The sequence below is a fragment of the Cyrtonyx montezumae genome, unplaced genomic scaffold, assembly GCF_038088225.1.
Source record: "Cyrtonyx montezumae isolate F1298 unplaced genomic scaffold, pur_monq_1.0 scaffold_8, whole genome shotgun sequence".
Lineage (NCBI taxonomy): Eukaryota > Metazoa > Chordata > Aves > Galliformes > Odontophoridae > Cyrtonyx > Cyrtonyx montezumae.
This window is the reverse complement of record NW_027072089.1, coordinates 14,958,420-14,982,046: the sequence shown is the minus strand read 5'-3', so window position 1 is coordinate 14,982,046 and position 23,627 is coordinate 14,958,420. Positions and strand designations below refer to the sequence as shown.

Here is a 23,627-nt window from a genome sequence, read left to right as displayed (position 1 = left end):
TAGAAAATAAAGATCTCAATGAAATTATTTATACATAGAATTGACCTGCATAATTTGTGGAATATGAGAAAAGATACTAAATATACACAGTAGATACTACGGGCTTAACATTTTAAACTCTACCACTTCCTGAAGGGGGGTTGTGGTGAGGAGGGGGTGGGCCTCTTCTCCCTGATAAATAACGACAGGACAAGAGGGAATGGCCACAAGTTGCGCTGGGGAAGATTTAGATTAGACCTGAGGAAGCATTTCTTTTCTGAAAGAGTGGTCAGGCACTGGAATGGCCTGCCTAGGGAAGTGGTTGAGGCACCATCCCTAGCGCTGTTCAAGAAGCGTTTAGATGAGGTGCTAAAGGATTTAATTTAGTAGTTGGGTAGAGATAGTGATAGGAGGATGGTTGGACTAGATGATCTTATAGGTCCTTTCCAACCTTATGAACTTATGAACTTATGAACTCATAATAAATGAGTCTATCACTTTGTATACTATATTTAGTCTTCAACTCTGAATAAGCTTAAGTAGCCAAAAGCTGAGGTATTTAAGGAAAGTCTTCACAACAGTGTCTCTTTGCGACAGAGTAGATGTTACAGTCTTGTTGAAAAATACACCAGAGTAAACCACTACATTTACTGTTCAACTTCGTGTAATTGTATGTAACTATATTCCAGGGACAGCAAATTAAAAGGAAAATTCCTAAGAGAAAAATGTACTTGGGATTTCTTGCAAAACTATACAGTGCACACAGCAGAAAATAAGAAAAAAACAAAAAACAAAAAACAAAAAAAACCAAAACTGTAGCATTCTCATGTTTAATATTAATATGAAAAAAAAATGTTAAACATATGTTAAATTCCCCTATCATCTCAGATTCTGAAAGAATTGAAGGAACCAAGTACCTATAAAGCATCCAGAGTAATTACAAATAGTTTATTTATTAATGTGCAACATCATTCATTACCTCTCCTAGAATAAAAAAACACATTTTCTCCATAGTAAGCATATCTGCTCATTTCTAGAAGAAAAAGAATGATAAATGAAGTAACAAAGTCATATTCTATGTGCCAGAAAAACATTATGGAAAGAGGAATATTTTCATATGTGTTTGCACTGTCCGTGCTCCAGTTTAATTTGTATTTCCTTTATTTCAGGACTGTACTGTGGCTTGTTTGCTCACATTTTGCATTGAAGTCAGAAAACAAAACAATATGCAAAACAAAACAAGATGAAAAAAATAAAACTAAAAAAAAAAAAGGATTTTTCCCAAGAATGACTTGCTTCAATCAAAAAACATAAATATTAGATTTCGATAATCATTTTCACAGTTTCATTATCATTTTCCTGTTCTCCACTTTGTATCCACTTGTCTATCAAGCAATTTGACCTAATTTACCAACACTTCAAAGCTCAGCTATAAATACTAAAACACACCATTAATAATGGATATGCCATAATCACTAATGAAGAAGAAATACAGACTCTTGATGAAAATTGATGGTTGGAAATTTAATATTTTGTAGAAATTTATGTAAGCATTGCAAACTAATCATGTAATCAGTGTTCTGTGTTCACTTGATATTGACAGACTTAACCATAAACATGTTGAAGAACTAAAAAGCACCATTTAAAATTGGAAACTGAACTCACCTGAAGGGAATAACCCTGGTCACACTGGAAAGAAACCACATCACCAACCATGTATCTGTCTCCAATTTTGATCCCATTGCTTGGTGTCTGTGGTTCAGGACAGGAGTCCAAACCTATAGCTGTGAAAAATTGGGAAGTTCAGACATGTTAAGTAACGTACAATAGATTCACATTTAACTTCTTTGGCACATTGAACTAATATTTTAGGAAATGCTTGCATACTAGCAGTCTGAATGGGTAACCAAATAGAATAATATTTTGGAAAAACTTTTATAAAAATATTTTTTATTTCAAAGCAAAGGAAAGATAAATAAATAAATAGTGTGGAAATAAACATTTTCCAAAAAATTGCAGTCCCAATGTAAAATCTCCTCCAAATTTCTTCTTTTTACTGGCTCACATTCAGTCCATTCATTCCTACCTCAAGTCTCAGAACTGACCGTGGCCTAAGTGAAATTGGGAGCACACTCACTTTTCTTTCCCAGCATTTATTCCAGAGAATGATGCCCAATTCTACAGTGAGTGCAATATTGTAGAACGAATGTTATGTCATTTTTTAAATTAATTTTAAACAGATAATTGAATCTTATGGAAATTATGTATGAAGGAATGAAAGAAATTCCACTAATCTCAAAGAAAACTACTGATATCCTTAGAGAATAATCAATTACCTAATTAATAAATCTTTGCCCGGAGAAATGAATAGTAAATTAAGATATGTAGGGGCATAGAATGCATAAACTCTATGGTAGGATATGTTGTAAATAATAACAATCTAAGATTTCAACATTAATGTGAAAATGCTAGAAAAAAAAAATTACTGATATGATCACTATTAAGTTTTAGAATATAATTCTCTATGGCAAAAGGAATGGAAAGAGACACATATTTCCCTTCAAATTTGTGTATCTTTGAATATGTGAATTATATATTGAAGTGGACAGTGCACTGAAAATGATGTTTATGGCCAACTCCCTTGGCAATTGCTTACTGTTAAACTTTGATGAGATTTTCACTCAGAACTATGTACTAACTCCTCATGTTGCCCTCCATCACTGTTGGTTTCCAATGAAATGCAATAACTGTGTGAAGTACTGTCATTAAAATGCGATCTTAACTTCGTATTTATTGTCTCTAAAAGCATAATCCTGACTCTTATGGAAAGAAGCATTGTCAGACATGATCAGAGGAGAGTGGCCATGCAAATTAGTGAATTTTGTTCTGATCAGTGCGTTTATGGTGAAATTTCAGTGGAAAGATTAGAGTTTTATATTGTTGGCTTTTAAATCCTGAGAAATGCCTGACAAATCTGTCTCACCAGTAGAGAAAACTGCAAGAGACAAACCTCCAAGAGATACACAAAATACACTGTCATCTTCCTTTCTAGCAGTGATTGGAAAGTATCATTCCTCAGTTAAATCTCCTCTATCAAATTCATAATTCAGCCCAATACAAAATTCAACACATGAAATGAAAGAAAATTAGGTAGAAAATAGAACGGAACAAAGAAAGACATAAATTGTCCTTCAATTCTTAATTCAGTTTACTCTGTCAGCAATAAAATATTTTTCACAATAATTCTACCCTTACATCTGTTTCTAATAAAGATTACAGTTTTAGACATTGTTTTGAGATTTCCTCACTCCATCTCAAATTCTGTATTATCTTCTTAATTGCATATCTCTATCACTTGTACATTAAACATTAATTTATTATTAATCTTGGTAGTTCACTGAGCTACTGGTTACCTAGGCATCTATTGAGAGACTATTCTTCCCTAATTCACAAATGTTAAGCTTATATTTTGGTTTATTCACTTGCAGAAAATAGCTTGCATAAGTACACAAATACACACTGTATAAATTCATGCACATGTCTATCACACCCACACCTACTGTCTTTGGCATAGAACACTTGTAACAACATACTCAGAATGCTTTCTTTATTTAGGGATGAAGGCTGCATATAGTAGGTCACTATGTATTTCAATTTTTTGGACAGTATGAATGCACAGAGGTATTCTTACTTTCACTGGATTCAGATTCATGTTACTTTGTTTTCCTAACTTCTTATGTTTTTTTTCCCTCTAAGGTTGTAAGAAGCTGAGATAGTATCTGTATTTCATGGAAACAGCAGGATAAATATAACCTATGATGAATGTTTTGACATGGAGAAATGATCATTAGCATTTTTGCAAGACTGTGCTCTCTGACAGGCTAATCAGACCAGAGCATGGGATCTGCATACTGTAAAACTGACAAGAATTAACCGTGAAGCAATTATGCAGATCTGACTGCAGAGCAAATATGATCAGAGGGAATTGCACAGCTGGGTAAAAATAAAACTGTAACAAAACATCAGTGACTGTCAGAATTCCAGTTAGTCATCTAAGGCAATCACTTTCAGATAGTAAGTATGTTTATAATTACAGTCTTTTCAATAATAATACAAACATTTGAAATAATTCTCCTAAATTATTATATACTTAAGTGACATTATATGTAGTGCGTATATTATTCTATTGGTCATAATACCCAGATTTTTATAGCAGTTGGATCTGCAGGGACAGCTGCTGTGATGAGGAATTAGGGTCTACCCTGAGCCAGACACAGTTGGTTCCAAAGGGCTCTACTGCAGAGCACAGCTATATCCACCAGAGAAGCTTGAGGGGTGTGCATTTATTCATGTTTTATGTCTTGATGAAGTGAAGAGGAAAGGTGAAAATAATATGAACAAAACATTGAAGTAACTGTATGTAGCTCATTATGAGCAACAGGACAGCATTTTCTTTTCTACCATTTAGGTCTGGAACTAGAAAGCACTCTTAATTAAGTGAACATCTCTGTGTTACCTGTATACTCAAGATGAAATCCAGCAGCAGATACACTGATATCAGACTGAAAGTTTAGGTATAGATTATTTGATGTGCTGTTTAGAAGTGGAGGTATAGTTGTTCCTGAAAAGAGAAAGAAAATTATTACTGAAATACAGATAAAGTAACTATATGAACAAATGTGTGTGTGTTTAAAAAGATAAAGGGTGAAGGGTAAAGAGAAGATGGGAGAGAGGGAAAAATTACGAAACCAATTCTATCTTATTTTGTCATAGAACTGTAAAATCATGGAATAGTTTGTATTGGAAGAGACACTTAAAGGTCATAGAATCATAGAATGGCTTGGAAGCAACCTCAAAAATGATCTAGTTCCAAACCCTCTGCCATGGGCAGGGTTGCCAAAATCATCTAGTCAACTCCCCTTGCTTTGGCCTGGACATCTTTCATTAGATCAGGTTGCTCAAAGCCCTGTCATGATGCATTCGTGTCAAATATCTGTCCCTATTGAGAGTTTTATTACATTTTCAGCACACAACAATATCAGAGACAGGAACTATAGGCATACTGGGAAGCAGGGTCTAATATAAATTTATTTCACCCACATTTATCAATAGAAGGCGAAATATTCACTAGGATTTTCTTAAAAGCAAGAGAATACCTCCTAACTAGAATAACTTTAAACATTATTATCAAATATATTAAGCAGCTCTGAACACATTTGATAGGGCTATTAAAAAAAATGTACTTGATTAGTTATTTGTTTTTTAGCATGTTTGTAACAAGAAAGTCAGAATGACAGGACAAAAAACTCATCTACAGTGTCATTTCATACATGTGAATGAAGTAGAACAAAGAAAAACAAATATAAAAGACCAAGCAGAACTGCCTCATTTATCTAAAATAAGGATAAAGAATGCATCCTTTAGTCACATACAATTTCAAGATATCTACATTAGAGATCAGGATTTCTGGTACCTGCTATAAAAGTGGACAAATGAGCTTAATATTCGTAAAGACCATGCCTATGGCTTGGGAGCCTCTGAATTTTATTTCATTCCTAAAATTTGAAAATTTTCATTTTTATGAAAGTCTGCTAGAACAATGACTAAAATAAAAAGAATACTGCCAGCTGTTAATTAGAGAACTAGCAAATGCAGAAAAAAAGAACTAGAAAAAAGCAGTGTATTTGTAATACACATTAAAATTGTGAAGTACTTATTGTAAAATGTTCTGTTACCTGAATAACTTCCAAGCCTTGGAGCATTGTTGTCAGCTCCATCATAAAAGTCTAAAGAATCCCAGTTGTGTTCGGTAGCAAAACTTACCACCTGAACCTAAAAAAAAAAAAAAGAAAAGAAAAGGTGAAGAACATAAACCTAATCCCCACTGTATTAAAACAAAAATAATACTGTAAATTGCAAAATGAATAGAATAGAATAGAATAGAATAGAATAGAATAGAATAGAATAGAATAGAATAGAATAGAATAGAACAGAACAGAACAGAACAGAACACTCAGTTCTGTTGCTTTCAATCATGAAAAGTTGTTTCTTGGTGTTATTGTTAAAGATAATGAAAGATATCATTTAGAGAATACAATTGCATCGTAACAATTCATTTGGATTAATTATTAATTCAGACCCTTAAATTCAGTGACAACCACATATTACACAGCAATCTGGGCATTACTATTGTAATACCTAGATTACTTGAAGGACACTGGGGGGAAAAAATACGCTATTTCCAATTACTTCTGCTTCTTTGTGATTCTTTCTAGTTTAACCAGAATTAAAAACAATCCCATAATGTTGTCAGTTGCATTTTCAATTCTTCATTCAGGCAAGAGCAGCCTCTTGTGTTTGGCTTTCATTTGTAACTTATCTCCTGGAGAAAAGTAGTCACTAGCATTCTCCAAGAAATAGGCCAAACTTTCTTGTCATTCTATCCAGAGATGGTAACATCCTTTCACTCATTCAGACATACAAAAACAGACACAAGACTGCAAGAGGGAGCATAAAAGTGTTTCATAAAATGAAAATACTCACTACTAAATGAAGAAATATCAAGTTCCAGTTTCTGTCTCCAAGGATGGGGCATCCACAACATTTCTGGAAAACCTATTCCAAGTGTCTCACCACTTTCACTGTAAAGAATCTTCTTCCTTATATCCAACTTAAATTTCCCCTAGTTTAGTTTTAAATTACTTTCCCTTTTTCAGTCACAACAGACCCTGCTAAAGAGTCCATTCTCTTCTTTCTATCAGCTTCCCTTTAGATATTGACAGGCTGCTACAAGGTCATTTCTAAAGCCTTCTCCAGGCTGAACAGCCCCAGCTCTCAGCCTGTCCTCATAGGAGAGGTGTTCCACCCCTTGAATCATTTTTGTGGCCATCCCCCGAATTCACTCCAACAGATCCACATCTCTCCTGTACTGAGGACTCCATATCTGGAAACTGTAATCCAGATGAGGTCTCACCAGTTCAGAGTAGATCAGCAAGGTCACCTCCCTTGACATGCTGACAGTGCTTCTTTTGATGCAGCCCAGGATACAGCTGGCATTCTGGGCTGCAAGAGCACATTGCTGGCTCATGTTCAGTTTGCCATCCACCATTATCTTCAGGTCCATTTTGGCAGGTCTGTGCTCTATTCTTACATCCTCCAGTTTGTTTGTCTGTCATTACTCTATCAGGAACATATGGATTAGGAAGCACAGATTCCTATGAAATCTGCAGCCTGAACTTCAATTTATCTAATGCTTTTAATGTGCTTGCAGTGCCAGACTGCTGCTGATTGCAGCTTTTGCACTGGTCATAAAATACTAATTTAAAATATCTATTTTAGTACGAGTTACGTATGTTATGGCCCTAGCCTCCCAGTGTAGCCAGTAAATAAAAAAGACATTCTTTCAGACAGTGAAGTAAGAATCCGTACAAAATGTTTTAAGTTGCCTAACTCAAGGTGCCTTTCTTAATTTATAAGGAACTACAGCACATTAAATTATCAATGTAAGATATTTAAGTTAGCTGCTTGAAAATTGTTTTTTAAGCCCAAACACTTCTAATTTACCCAAATCTACTTTTTAATCTTTGCTTTTTGATTTGATATTAATGATTTGATTAATGATTACATAGTTCATCATTTCCATCTGGTCACACTGTTTCAACAAATTCCACAATGTAGTTATTAATAACTGAATAGTTTAAATACCCTCCTATGCATTTGATAGAGGATAATGTACTGAAAATGTATCTTATGTATTTCAATCTCCTTTAAAGCTGGGATAATACCTTTGCAACAGTGAGAGAATACTGATCAGGTAGGATGTTCAGATATTTTATACATCTACATAAACACAAGCTGTTATCTAATGTTGCTCAAGATCTGCATTCATTTGCAAGTAGGACAGAATCAGTCACCCAAGTTTTCAAATGTTTCTTTAAGTAGATGAATTGCAGAATAATTATATATATGTATACATGTAATATATATGTAAGATTTCTGTATCTTCTCAATGAAAAAAAAAAAGGTAAAATTATTTCAGAGCCATATCTGATGACATCACTGCTTATAAAACCAAGTTCAGTTCTCAAAAATATCTTTGTTGAAATGCTGTGAGGGCTACTGACTTTTGCTCCATCTTACAGTTCCTGTATCATCTGTATTCAGTTCACTATATCAGGGACTTTCTCAGAGCTAGTCTTGAAAATCAGATGAGTGAAAGGATTAAGTCTAAGTATAATGCCTTGAGTACTAGTAGTGGTCAAAATCAGTCTCAAATTTGAATTAGTTTTCTAAATATTGATAGGCTGGTAGGCACTGGTAGCTTCAAAATTTATTTCATAACTTTTAAATGTTACAATTTATGAACTTTTGAACAAAAAGGTACAATTTTTGTGATAGTCATACAGAAGTAAACTATAAACTCATATTACTTCAATAAAATCTCCTGCCACAAGAGAATACAGTAAAATCTCCTTAATTTCTTAAAAACTAGACATGATATATCATCCAAAATGATTTTCTTGCTTTCTTTCCAAAACTTTAAATGCAAATTTAGAAATATCTTCTGTTTCAAACGCTCTCTAGTAGGAAGTTGCACTTTTATTAAAGCCTTACACACAGAAACAAATTATTTCAGTTTATTTTATTTTATTATTTGAAGCAAGGGCAGACATAGAAAACTTAATATCATGTTTTCATGAAAAGTGGCACGGTACCATTGTGATCGGGTTAGAAGTTCTAATATATTAGACAAAACTGCCTTTTCAATAATAAGATTTCTTTTAATATTTCACTACTTGACTTAGTTTTACAAATGTTTATCTGCTATATGTTCCATGTTCTTAATCTAATTTTTTGTAAAGGAGAATTTTGTCAATTTTGTAAGGAATTCATCCCATAATAACTTGCATAATTACATATAAAATAACAGATCTTCTAGGAAAGCATACATAATTTCCCCTAGAAAAAGACCTATTTAATTTCACTTTGCATGAAAGGTATATATATCCAGCTTCAGGAAGGAAAAAAAAAGCAACAAAAAAAGCGTATCTATTTCCTCTGACTTTTTACAATGAATGACATACTGAAATAATATATTTTGAATTATTGGTGCTTTTCTAAGTTAAAAGATGTGTTTATAGCTTTTTAGATTTCTGTAAATCTTTCATCTTTTATGAAATGAATGAATGAAAAGATAAGGAATAAGTTCAATCTTGATAGCCATTAGTGAGAGAAAGTTTGTTTGAATAAATATTCTTTTCATGGTCTTGAACCAGGAAAATCAGTTTTAAATGTGATGACAGACAACAAGAAAATACTAAATATACATACTTGAATCCCAGCTCCTTCTGGTACTGTGATTTTCCACACACAATTCAGATTGTTGTCATAAGGCTCAGGGTAACCAGGAGACAAAATGGTCCCCTTACGCTTTGTTAAAATTCCACCACAGGGCACTGAAAAGAAATGAACAAGGCAGGAAAAGAAGTATGAAGCTTCAGAAATAAGAAAAATCGTTATAAAAGCTTACACAGTGTTCAGCATGTCATGGCTGAAAGCTTTTCTAAATTTATCCTGCACTTAAAATTTTACATTTGCTGCAGGAAAATAAAGTCTTGAATCTCAAAAATGTTCTTTTACATGATAAAAAATATTAAGGATAACAAGCATTCTGTCAGTTTTCTATGTGGCAGAATTAGATTCATATTCCCTTGTCTTATTTATTTGAGCTGTAACACAGTGAAATCCACTGTACAGTTTCCTAGCAATCTTACAAATATAAAGCATTATTTTTAATGCTTAAGAATGAAGTTTGAACACTTACATATTGCGTTAGCCTAAAGGATATAAATATGTGGTAAGAATATTCTTAATATTGCTACTTTGTTTAAATAATTAAATAAATTATCACTAGTCTCGATGCCTTGACAGCTCTTTGCATCTACGAATTACACCATTGTGGACTATGTTTCTGTCATATTGGGAAAAATGGCTAAATGCTTTTAAGACTGCTCTCATCATATGCATAGATTAATAAAAGTGTTACATAGAAGTAAGAAAGAAGCACACAGTAATATTTTTTCCCTTATGAATATTTAGCTTGATTGTATCTTGTCTAGCTCATTACATGCTGTAAGAGGAACAAATAAAATTGCAGCTTAATCTAGATGAAGATATTCTATTGGTATTTAAAAAGTTGAAGGAAAAGACTGATGAGATAGTTAAACAAAACTGGAAGAAGCTAATGTATCGTTTGCAACACTAGTAATGTCACAACTGGTTTTGTTAGATAAAAATATGATGATTTCGAAAATAAATAAAATTATACTTGTCTAATACAGAATACTGTAACTACATTTTAGATGTTATATAATTTATAGAATATGATGGGCAATATATGAATAAACTAAATGCTAGTGTCACTTAAAATATTTAAATAATTGCTGGTAAAAGGATAAACAGGCAGAATGATTGAAGTCTGCGTTCTGTAAGGAAACACCCAAACATTCATTAGAGTTAAAAACAATCTAATACGGTCATGTGCTCTATTTCATTTTCTGAATTGATTTAATTCAGTGCAATTTTCCTTTCATATGTATTTTACCACTTTTATTAACAGAGGTCTTCACACATAAGGCAACCCGTAACCCTTTCTCAGTTCAGCTTGCTGAAAGATAGACAGTTTTACAGACTAGATAAAGTATATCAAATGTGATCTATGACCAAAATAATTGTTTATATTATTTCTGAAAAGTAAATTGAGTAGTTAAAGGATGTAAACTTCTACCAATTCAACTGTAATCGTTGAGAATAAATGTAGTATAGATACTTCAGTTTCTTATTGATGAATGTAGGAATCTCCAAAAGTAACGCCTCTTATTTAATTCCATATATGCAGGAGATACAAAAAACAAACAAACAAACAAACAAAAAACCAAACAAAAAGCACACAATAAAATTGTTTGATATAGCAAATTCTCAGCTAATAAGCACTCTTTCAACAGTCACCACCATTTGCTATGCAATTTTACTAGCAATAAACATGAGCATGCATGCCACACTTGTAAAAGTCTGCACCAGTGGAGGCGACCCACCATTTCACAGCTGCTATTATGGCACTGTTGCATTGTTGAATGTCAAGTGGGTATCATTTTTTCCACATGGAAGAATTCAATTACACACTCTTGCTTCCATGTCAGATGCCGTTTTGTGAGACTGTCCCTCAGCTGCTGTCACACGGCAACAAAATGTAATAGAATGCTGATGGATTAAACCTGTTCTGCTGTTCCACCAACATCCACCTCTGACATGGTGAGCCAAGATAATAAAATATGAGGCATTAGTTTTGGAACAGCCTTCATAAAAATTATGAATCTATTTCCTTTGACAGAAACATTATTAATGTATAATATTTGGTTAATCATATTTGATCAATATCACCACAGTGGTACATAATCATTTATCTCTATCAAAATTTTAGCATTCTGAAGGTTTTTTTTTCTTTTTTTCAAAATTGTTCAGTCTCTATCATGTAGCATCAGCTGATTAAAACCAACATAATTAAAACTTTTCTTTATTTTCCTTTTCTCCACTCCTTAATGCTGAGGTCAGTTCAATACTGTGGTTTTGCAGTAGTGTGGTTTTCCTAAAAAATCTGTTATCCATCAAGAAAAATAAAGTTAGCTTTAACTCATGCATGCATTTCATGTTCAATTGTGAACTCTGTTCTTCAGATGCTCTTATGCTCAAAAATGAATGGGTTTTGATGTATCAATTTTCAATTGCACATAATAATATATATATACTGTGCAGTTAGTTCTCCAAAAGATGTTATAATTAGAAAAGTTTGATGGTGCTATGAAAACATCTAGGTAAATGAAAAACATTTGATATATTTATAGTGAATTTCTTCAATATTTAAAAAATAATCCCAGCTTTATTAAAGTATAACATGGAAATAAGAGGATTTGACATATTTTTCCATGATGTAAACATTTGGAAAAATGTGTTAATATAATTTTATTTCATAGAATCATAGGGGTTGGAAGGGACCTAAAGAGATCATCGAGTCCAACCCCCCTGCCAAAGCAGGTTCCCTACACCAGGTTATTTCTTTCTTCTGAGGCTTTTCGTTAATCACCAGATTTCCAAGAGCATCAAATTAGCTTTACTAATGTCAAAGGATGCACACTAATTTCAGACTTTACTGCTGAGAACTTTGTATGGCCAGAAAACTATATGCTATGGAAAATATTATTTCTAAATCTTCTCTGTATTTGTCTTCTTTACAACAGTTTGCAATATCTTTTAAAAGATTCAAAAGGTGAGAGAGCATCTGAGTCTTGAAGTCAGTCAAAACTTACTGTCTGAGTCTAGATTAAGGGACAGCCAGGGACTATCCCCAGTGTTAATGTAATGAAGCAATTCTTATCAATTATAGCAGCAGAGTACGTTCATGAAACTAGAGAAATATCACAGCAAGTTTCGAGTAGAAAGAGTAATAGAGTAATAGCATTGTGCCTTTAATGGAGAAGAAAAGCAGGCAGGCAGGCAGGAATAAAATGTTGTGTGGACGGCAAAAAGGAACGCATTCAGCTCAAAATAATGGTCTAGAATTTAGGAAGCAATTAGTTCTATTAAAAATTTTAAGAACTCACCAACACATGTAGGGAGTGAATCATTCCACTGTGCCAATGCATTTGGTACTGTATCACATCTAATTCCTGTTGACCCATGGAGGATATATCCTGGATTGCATTCAAACAGAACCAAGGACCCAACTGCAAATTCATTTCCAATTCTTTTTCCAAATCTTGGTTCAGGTACAGAGCTACACTGTGTTGCACTTGTTCTTGGAACAGCTGCAAACATACGACCAATTATGGATTTAAATTATAGATCTCATGGAATAATACATAACTCGAACCACAGATATTCATAATGAGTATAGGTAACATTCAACTATATGACAGTTAAGAATATTTGCTTAATCCCCAACTTGATCTTCACAACATTAAGTACATGACAGTCATTATTTAGAAGAGCATAGCAGTGAAATCCTTGCCAAGATTAAAAGTAATGCATAGAATCCATACTGAAACATTTATAAAATGAAACTGAAAAGAGATACTGGTTTTCCTATTCAGTAAATACAAAACAACATTTCTCAGTCAGGTTGATATTTACTTATTTTTATTATTTTTATTTTTTTAATGCTCATTCTGCCTTGTCAGATCAAGACTTAAATATAATGGAAGAGTGAATCACAATTACAAGTACTGATGTATAGGCATTTTTAAGTTTGAGCTATAAAAAGGAATATAATTTAAAATAATTTAAACCGAGAAAAACAGGCGAATAACGGCAAGATCACTGACTCAACCACAAGTAATATCATTTACAGTTATTCATATTTAAATTGAGAGATAAGCCAGTTTGAGCGGACAGATGGATCTTGCATTAGTCAGCCAAATTAGCAAACATAGAAATTGCTGCTATGTATATCTGTCTTCTTAAATTTGGAACCTCATGCTTCTTAAATATTTAATTTTTAAAATACAGATACAATAACAGTCATAAAACATTTTTTAAATAAACTTGTTACATCATTAAAAGGCAAGTACTTTGCTTTACGTTTTTTTTTGCCTGTTACTCTCTGATGATATGCAATTTGTGAAAAAATGAATAAATACATACATTTTTCCAGGCTGCCTCACCTTGATAAACAAAATGAAATCCTTTAGCTGTTATTGGTCCAACTGAAGTAAATCTAACTGTGATCTGGTTACCTGAGCTCAATGGAAGGGATTCACCTACACAAACAAAGCAAGTACAAAGCTGTCATCACCTGACTCTTGAAGCATTCAAAATACCTATCAATAACTTTTCAGTAAAAAATAGCACCCAAAATACTGTTCTGTTTCAGTAACTTTTCTAAATATATATGATTTCAACACTTTAAGTTGGCAGTATTATGTTGTTCTGGAAAAAAGGGATTGAAACTTATCTCAGTTATTATGAATGAATTTATTTCACAATATACGTCTTTAAATCAATGTGTAAAATCTATACAATTTCATTTTACTATAAATATATGCCTCTTTCCCTTTTAAATGTCTAGTATTCATTTTAGATTGCTCACTAGATGAGAGCAATAAAGGCACAGAGAAAGAAGCCCAAAATACTCACTAGAATAACCATATATCATAAGAAAAATATCTAAAAAAAAAAAATCACATTTGGCTTCCGTTTGTTCATTACTTAAAAATTCTGAGTGATTACTTTTTTCTTTCTAAATCCAGGTATCTCCTATTTCTATGAATTATATCTAAAAAAATGTGAGGTTTCTTTTCTGTTTCTTTCAGCTGCAATATCTTTATATGTTATAAAAATAAACAACCATTTAACGACAACCCTATTAAAAGATACCTGAATGAGATCCTGAGAGGGAAGATAACAAAGATGACTGCAGAGTTGGGCCATCATATACTTCAACTACATCATGGAGAGATGTCTGGAAAAACACAAACTGGCCAAAAACCACTGATCAAACAGGAAGGAGTAAAAACAAGAAGCACCAATAGACAAAAAATAGGGAACAGGAAAAAAAAAAAAAGAGAGAGAGAGAGAGAACAAAATCTGGATTAATATATTTGTATAAAATATTTTATTTAAAAACACATTTATTAGTTTATTTTTCTGGCCAGTTAATCAAATATCGTTGCATATAATTATTTCTGTATCATAACAGCAGTAAATTGATACAAATATTAATTCTGTTTAGAAAAAAGATAATGAAGATCTACATCTATTTTCATAAAATATAATAAATTTTAACAAATAATAAAATATTTTATTTCATAAAATTTAATCAGACATATAATTGTTAGAAAAAATTAGTAATGAGGGAAAAATAAAACACTTATTTCTGCTCTTCAATATATTTTCAATATTTTCAAACTGTTTTACCCTCCCCCCCAAATTATCAGTCCAATATCCCTCTTGATCATTTTAGGCAGATTTTTATATACTTTGCTTTATACATTCATTTTGTTGATAAGCCTCTGAATGTTTTACAGTCTGTGGGATGTTTAATTATTCTTAAGAACATTAATATTCAGCGCATCTTTTACATTTGTAAAATAAAGTAACATCCACATCAAAGCAATAAGCTGTTGGGAATTCATATGCTGAATCACATCTATATGTATATTTTTATTCATGTTAATTGAACTGAATACAAGAATGTTTGTTACGCTCAGCCCATTCACATCACCATGTATTTGCCCTTTCAACGTATTTAAACAACAAAAAAGAAAAATGACTAGGCAACATGAGTACCCTTGTACCTTCTGAACATTTATGTCCTACATACTAATGGTTTAAATCATGGAAGTAAAGAAGTGTTTGTAGAACCAGTGAGAGTTAAAGAGAATTGAATTTGTTTCCTGTTCTGGTTCATTATCCAGGTTAGGCATTCAAAGATCAATATTCTGATATGTTGCTTCTGGAGAAGTATTTTATTCTACATGGGCTATAATGTCATTATCTTTTAAATTTTATTGTAATAGATGAAACTGCACACTTCCAGTTATTCAAATGTGTACATTCTAATAAAGCCTTCAATAAGTACATGAAAAAGTACTAGTTCTTCAAGTTGTCTCTGCTTTTTTTTCTTTTTTCTTTTTAATAGTGCACATAAAAATAGTTCTACTTTATATTCAGAATGATGGACTTTGAATCAAACATTAACTATTGTTGGCTCAGATCTGAAGGTTAAAACAAATGATTATGCTATGGAACTTCAGTTCACTGTTCCAAAGTGCCATAAATAAATAAAGCACAAAAAGTACAAAAAGTATAGAGAATGATGAAAAAAAATGATGTTTCATCAAGGGTCTTTTAAAACATAATATATGCAGAAATTGAACAGGGAGCGATTTTTGCTGTCCTTTTAAGTACTAGAACTGGAAAAATGTACTAAAACTCCTTTAGAAATGGATGATGGTTTTTACACAATATGCATTTAAGCTGTGGAACTGCTCCCTGAGGTCTGTCACAAAAGCTAAACCTAAGGAGGTGAAAAATGCATTTATATAAATTAATGAAAGATCTTATAAGGAAGAGTTACTAAAACCAAGCATGTTCTGAGCTTAAACGTTTTTACTTGAGCTTCCACATTTATTGCTGTTTAGAGGACACTATAGTAGGTAGTCTCTTGTCTTCTGACCCTGTAAAGTGATAATCCTTAAGTTGTAGGTCTGTGGTGTCACAATTCATAACGATTGAAAATGTAAAGTCTTCATTTAAGTATTTAAAGTGAAGGGATTGCAGCACGTATTTACAAAAATTATTCCATTTTCCAGTGCTTACATAGTTCAAAAATCTGAAATTAATTCAGTTCTCTTATACATAGCATTTGGATATTCTATGAGCGGAAAATCACACCACAAAATGCAACAAGATGTTTATATAACATTTTATAGTAACTAATTTTGTATACGCATTACAATTGCACTTGTAGAATAAATCACTCCATATTTAACTACATTGTCGATGCCCTTGATTTTCTCAAATGTTAATAGAATCTAGACACTTTTGTCTTAGTAAATGGCAATTTACAAACATTAAAAATGGAGGCCCAATTAAAAAACATTAAAATATTTTACATATAATACCTGTCATATAATGACCTGTTTTCTCTACCAGATGTTTGAAACTCCTTCAATCATTTTTCTCTCAACAGTGCATTAACTTCCATTGCTGGAAATCAGACAATTATTTTCATTTTCAGAACTATTAGTTAGAACCGTCTGACTTTATAAAGAAATACAAACTGTTCCTCGCTGTATGTTTTAAATTTCATTTTTTTGTTCTATAGCCTGAAGAAAATATCATTTTTTCTGAAGTCTGCTTTTTTTCAGCTTTTTTTCCCTGATTCTTACAGCTTTCTATTTATACTTAAACAGCTTCAAATCCACCCTGAGAGGAACAGCAGGGGAGAAAGAGGTATACATTCACATCTCCAATGGTCCATAAAAAAGCAAATTGAATTTAATAACTGAGAAAATAAACTTTTTAAATGCATCCATAACATCATTTTTATTAAAAAAATCCACATTTTTTCTGCCTTAAATTTTTTCAATAAATATTGCTAAACGAAAAGAAGTGACTGAATGTTCATCTTCAAATAATTTTTGTTATTGTTTTAGTTTATAATCTTTCTTTTCATTAGCCTGCAAACCGTGTATGAAATGATAGGTACATCATGGGTAACAAATCAATGCTATCACTTACAAGAAAATGGCAAAAATTGAAAGTGTATATGCAAGAGAATGAAAGGAAAAAAAGCAACAGGTTTCATGTACTTCATTGGTATACCATAAAATAAAGGATTTACATCTCACTTCAGATTTTCATGATACTTCTTTGTACTTAGAGTATTAATTTGATTAATTTTCACATACCTTCTTTGAGGTAAATATTTTTATTCTGTTTTACAGATTTGTACACAGACATTCAGAGAAGTTATGTGTTTTCCCAACTAACATAAGTATGCAGGCAGTTATTCTACCTAAAAAGTTTTATCTATTGTTTTCTTTGAATGATTCCTTGTTTTTTCTCTTATTACTCTTACGTTAAACAATATATTTTTAAGAGATTAAAAAAAAAAAAAAAGCATGTAATTTAATCTATAATCTCTTATCCTCTGATTAGTCATAAAATCCCACCAAAAATTCATACAATCAAGTGCCTCATAGCAGAGATTATTTTTTTCACTCTGGAAAGTTTTTGTCTTAAGAGAACTATAATTATTCAGCTGCTCATAGTAATTCTTAAAAACAGATTTTAAAACAATAGTCTGGATTCTGCTGTGATTGGCAGGGGATGTGATCCTTAATTGGTATTTCTTATTAGTTTCCAATGACTTACATGCTGAAGGAATGTAAAAGGGGTGGCCAGCAGGGAGAGGGAGGTGATTGTCCCCCTCTACTCAGCTGTTGAAAAGCTCCATCTGGAGTGTCCAGGCCTGGGGCCCACAGCACAAGAAACATGCAGGTCTCCTGTATTGGGCTCAGAGGAGGGCCACTAAGAGAGTCATGAGCACCTCTCCTATGAAGAAAGGTTGAGGGAACTGGGCTTGTTTAGCTTAGAGAAGAGAAGGTTCCTGGGAGACCTTATTGTGGCCTTCATGAAGGGAAGTACATGAAGGGAGCGTATCAACAGGATAGTGATAGGACAAGGGGGAATGGTTTTAAACTAAGACAGAGGAGATTTAGGTTAGATGTTAGGAGGAAGTTTTTCACCCAGAGGATGGTGACTGGAACAGGTTGCCCAGAGGCTGTGGATGCCCCATCCCTGGAGGCTTGAGACGACATTTTAAAGCGTATTTCTCCTACTTAACTTACAGTAGGAATTATGAAAGCATATGACACTATTCATATATGAAGGATCTAAGAAAAATAAGAAAGGTGCTGATCGTTAGAAATAAATTATGTAATAAGGTGACAGTACCTTCTTTCATTGTTTAATATCTTTATTGATGACCTAGATGAGGGAATTGAGTGTACCCTCAGTAAGTTTGCAGATGACACCAAGTTGGGAGGATGTGTCAAACTGCCTGAGGGTAGGGAGGCCCTTCAGAGGGATTTGGATAGGCTGAACAGCTGGGCTGAGCTCAATGGGATGAGGTTCAATAAGACCAAGTGCTGGGTCCTGCACTTTGGCCACAATAACCCCATGCAATGCTATAGGCTTGGGGCAGAATGGCTTGAAGAATGTAGAGAGGAAAAGGACCTGGGGGTTTTGGTTGATGCTCGGCTCAACATGAGCTGGCAGTGTGCCCAGGTGGCCAAGAAGGCCAACAGCATCCTGGCCTGTATTAGAAATAGTGTAGCCAGCAGGAGCAGGGAGGTGATCAGCTCTGTACTCAGCTCTGGTACGGCCGCACCTCGAGTACTGTGTTCAGTTTTGGGCCCCTCACTACAAGAAGGACATTGAGGCCCTGGAGCGTGTTCAGAGAAGGGCAACAAAACTGGTGAGGGGTCTGGAGCACAAGTCTTATGAGGAGCGGCTGAGGGAGCTGGGATTGTTTAGTCTGGAGAAGAGGAGGCTCAGAGGAGACCTTATTGCACTCTACCACTTCCTGAAGGGGGGTTGTGGTGAGGAGGGGGTGGGCCTCTTCTCCCTAATAATGACAGGATGAGAGGGAATGGCCACAAGTTGCGCCGGGGAAGATTTAGATTAGACCTGAGGAAACATTTTTTCTCTGAAAGAGTGGTCAGGCACTGGAATGGCCTGCCTAGGGAGGTGGTTGAGGCACCATCCCTAGCGCTGTTCAAGAAGCGTTTAGATGAGGTGCTAAGGGATTTGATTTAGTAGTTGGGTAGGGATAGTGATAGGAAGATGGTTGGACTAGATGATCTTGTAGGTCCTTTCCAACCTTATGAACCTATGAACCATACATTAAGAATAAGTAACAAATCATTCAATTTTTTTTCTAAACAAGATACAGAAGTTGAATACAACCTTTTTCCCGAGGAGGACATCCTCAAAAAAAATATTTTCTGAACCATGTATAAAAAAATTGTTTACAAGACCTTGGGTAAGTATGTGCATTTTAAGGTTTACTTAAGCTGGTAGTCATTCCATTTCATAAGACAAGGTAACTGAGAAAGCCTTAAATTGAATGTCTTGCCTATTTTTGTACAGTGAATTTAGAAATCTTTTATGATGATATGTATTTAGATACACAGTGAAGTTATGAAAGTTAGAAGAAATTTTAATGTAAGCAAGAGGCCATGGAAATCAGTAGAAAGCTCATGATGAAACAGCCATGTCAGAATCTTCTTGTTTAATTTAAGGAAGGCATTTATATATATATATATATATATATATATATATATATATATATATATATATATATATATATATATATATATATATATATATATATATATATATATATATATTTTAAATGTCTTTATAATTAATACATTTCAAGTGTTAGAAATACACTCTGACATTTTCCTTAATTTCAGTTACAGTATGTATTTTTCTTAATCATTTTTAAGAACACTGGCAATACAAATTAAAGCAACAACAATAACCAGATGTAACTATAAATAATAACTATATTATTATTATCATTATTTATTATTATTATTTATTATTATTATGCTACAAAATATATGCAGATATCTTGTCTTCTAAAATTTTTCCTTGGAGGCTTTAGTCACATTTTCCTAAAATTTACCTATGCTAATAGAACAGATGCAAAATTTAACAGAACAATTTTAAAATGATAGAAATGAATACTTGGATACAAACAGGGAAAAGCCAAGAAAGCAACATACTTTCTTCTGTAAAATAAACAGTGTTCAAATATTTGGTTGTAAGACTGCAGGATAATCACTTCTACAGGTTAAGAATGCAAATGGGAAAAAATATCAAGCCAAGTATAATGAGGATTGCAAACCTTTTGTTTTGTTTTCTAAGCAAAGGTAATTGCAAGAAAATCACCGTGAGAAATTCTGAAACTTTGAAGATCACATCTGTATACACAGAGTGGTGAACACAAACATCTAAGTCAATACAGATAAAGTTACTTGTGAGAGAAATTATTTATATCCGAAGAAATACAATGAAGAGGAAAGATGAAAAATGTCTTATTAATATTTGAGCAGGTCTAGTTGTGAAAAGGTTTATAAATAGAAGACTTTTTGAAAAGGATAATTTTTTTAGTTCCTTGATCCTAGTTTGATCCCAATTAGCTCCGTCCCTGAAATATAGCTTAAAGATGGAAACTTGGGATTGCACAATGACTCCTTCTGGCCATGTTTTTCTGTCCTTTACTGCCTCCCAGTGAAACTCCTATATCAGGGAGTGGACACTTGTTTTATTCCTCAGCTCTTCTGGTAGGCTGATTTTCCTAATGATTTTTGCAGCTACAAAAGTAGAAACATGCAGAGAAAAAAAAAAAAAAAAGAAAAAGAAAAAGTCTAGTCAAACAGCTGATATCTATTGGTAACTGAAAATACATTTAATTTTAAAAGCTTTCAGATTATTTGAATCACAACTAGTGAGATTTATAAGCAGCTATGTAGTGATGACTGTTCACTCCTTTTATCAAACTGGGAGAAGTTATTTCCAAAACTCAGTAACTGTGGTGCAAGAAAAACTCTATCAATCCTGCTAGTATTACGCTCTCTGTTTAGATGAAGTCTGTATAGGGTGGAATTATCTGCATTTTTTCTAATGCTGCATAGACTACTTAAAATACTTTCCCATAGAGTATTTTCATTGAGTTTTAGATTTTCTTCAGCCTGTGGGAAATTGAAACTGAGTCTGAGGTATTCAATAAATTATTTGCCTCAGTTTTCGCTGGCAGCCAGGATTCTCCCACCCCTGAAATTCATATGTCTGAATTTGAACCTACAGGTGAAAATTCAGGAAGCAAATTTTGACAGAATCCTGTAGAATCTGCCACTAATCAGCCTCCCCAACAGGACAGTAATATGCATTAGAAAGCATGTAGGTGACAAAATGCAATGCAGTGTAGTCTGATTTAATTCATTTGGAATCAGGAACCTAGACAAATTGAATCTATTTTACTAACAGCCTTTTATGTGAGCAATGTTTAATAAATAAATATTTGGAAGAGCGAGTCACACTGACCAAAAGAAAAAATATATATATATATATGTATATACACATAAATCTTTCATGATTTCTCTGGAATTGTACTTCTGCTATTTTACTGAGTTTGAAGCCATCATTTTCACAGAAGACTACATAAATGGTCTGATCACCATTTCACTTTGTTACAAGCTATTAGAGAGACAGCTATATTATTTCCATATCTTTATAGTCAAACTCAATATTTTAAGATATTTAGTGGTCTGTATTAAACTGAACATTACTATATTCAAAAACATCATTAAGGTTTGAGAATTAATCAATTTTACTAAAAAAAAAATGAAAGCAGCATTGAAAAAGTGACTTCAAATCATATTAAGAAGCAAAAGTAGTATATCTCTTCCAATTTTACCTCAAAAACACATGTACTATTTTGATTGCCATTAAAAGTTGTCCTTTGATGACTTCTTTACTGACATCTGCTTACTTAGCAAACATATTAAGCACTGAACCAATGCATGGAATTCTCCCCAGCCATGATTTTTGTATACAAAACCTGCCAGCCTCTGCCCTGATAAGCCTAGGAGACAAACAAATAAGTGGAATGTGATGTGAAATGGCCTTCTGGCACCTCCTTAAATGATATAGTCGGTACAGAATGATATAAACTGGTCATGAATCAGAAAAGCAACATAGAAGTAAATAGTTATATAACTAATGCTCCTTCTAACTAATGTAACTATTACTAATGCCATTTTTCCTTCTCCTGTACACAGAAATCTTAAACAGGTAGCATACTAAATTGTCTGATTATCATAATTGTACAACAAAAAAAATTATTTGCTATTTACCATATATAAATTACAATATGCAAAATCATCACAGAAATACTTTTTTTCTATCAATAGGAAAATAATTTCCTTTTATGGATATAAATTAAATTCTTGTTTTGTAATTATTTTTATATCATATTAAACTCTTTAAATATTCATGTTTTAAGCAAAACTTTAAGGTACATTTTTCTATAGTTTGCACAAGCTACTTAATACATTTTCAGTATATAACTAATCCTATCTTTTTTGCCTTTTTTTTTCCCAGACAGCAAAATAAAACAAATTTGTATTTAATGTATAGATAGGCTATAGGTCATATTTTCCTATTTCTGTGGAAAACCTAACATAATAGAGGTTATCACCTGAGATTCTTGCATAGTACCCATCTTACAACATTTAAAAAAGCAAAAAAGTTACCGTGCTTAAAAATAACACATGCTTGAAAATAAGATAGATATTTAGTTCACCTCCAAAGTTTGAAAATTTGAAGAAAAAATCCCTAAGTGAAGTTAACTCTTGATCACTCAGCCTCTAAATGGCCATGAATTGAAACATATCTAAAATAAGGTAAGGCCAGCCTTACCACTCAATCACAAGATAAAATGATTAAGCTGAAAAATATGTGCAACATGACAATTGGCTGCTATGTCCTCTTATACATTTAACCTGCTGTAGCTGGACATATATGGCAAAATAAGTGTGATGATTCTTATACATTATTATGTACTTGTCTCCTAGAAATTGCAGGTAGCTATTTTAGATGGGCTGAATCATGCCATGGAGCAATGTATCTCTCTGTTGATTACGGCAAGCATCTGAAAGGCTTAGGATAGATATCTAACCTCCACAATACCTAAGTAAACCAAGATAAGTATCTCACCATAGGGCTAAATGACACCTATTTTATTCACATAGAGGTCTAAAACATATATGCAGATTAATCAAGAATTTTCAAGGACAGCTTTTCAAGGCAAGGTACCACTCGTAGTGTTAGAATATTCCCACTTAGATTATGCAGATTTACATATCATGTCACTGCATTTGAATTTGAAGGCTGAAAATACTGCTTATTATGTCCATCTTTTATGCATAATGTAGGCCTTTCAGTTTCATTTTTCTAACTCATCATCTGTACATTTTTTTCTGTGCTAGAATACATAGAGTACAATAAGCCACATC

General features: G+C 33.0%; 1 protein-coding gene across 3 annotated transcripts in view; it reads right to left on the bottom strand.

The window, feature by feature from the left end:
* The window catches only part of CSMD3 (CUB and Sushi multiple domains 3), a 512,136-nt gene that overhangs the window by 94,267 nt on the left and 394,242 nt on the right, over nt 1-23,627 (bottom strand). For 2 of the 3 annotated variants that reach the window (XM_065752466.1, XM_065752468.1), the window contains 7 exons: nt 14,407-14,520; nt 13,695-13,790; nt 12,636-12,839; nt 9,310-9,434; nt 5,715-5,811; nt 4,496-4,600; nt 1,645-1,763 (listed from right to left, as the gene is read on the bottom strand). In XM_065752466.1, the coding sequence (XP_065608538.1) occupies nt 1,645-1,763; nt 4,496-4,600; nt 5,715-5,811; nt 9,310-9,434; nt 12,636-12,839; nt 13,695-13,790; nt 14,407-14,520 (860 nt within the window). The remainder of the gene's footprint in view (nt 1-1,644; nt 1,764-4,495; nt 4,601-5,714; nt 5,812-9,309; nt 9,435-12,635; nt 12,840-13,694; nt 13,791-14,406; nt 14,521-23,627) is intronic. The other variant, XM_065752469.1, reaches the window with a different exon arrangement.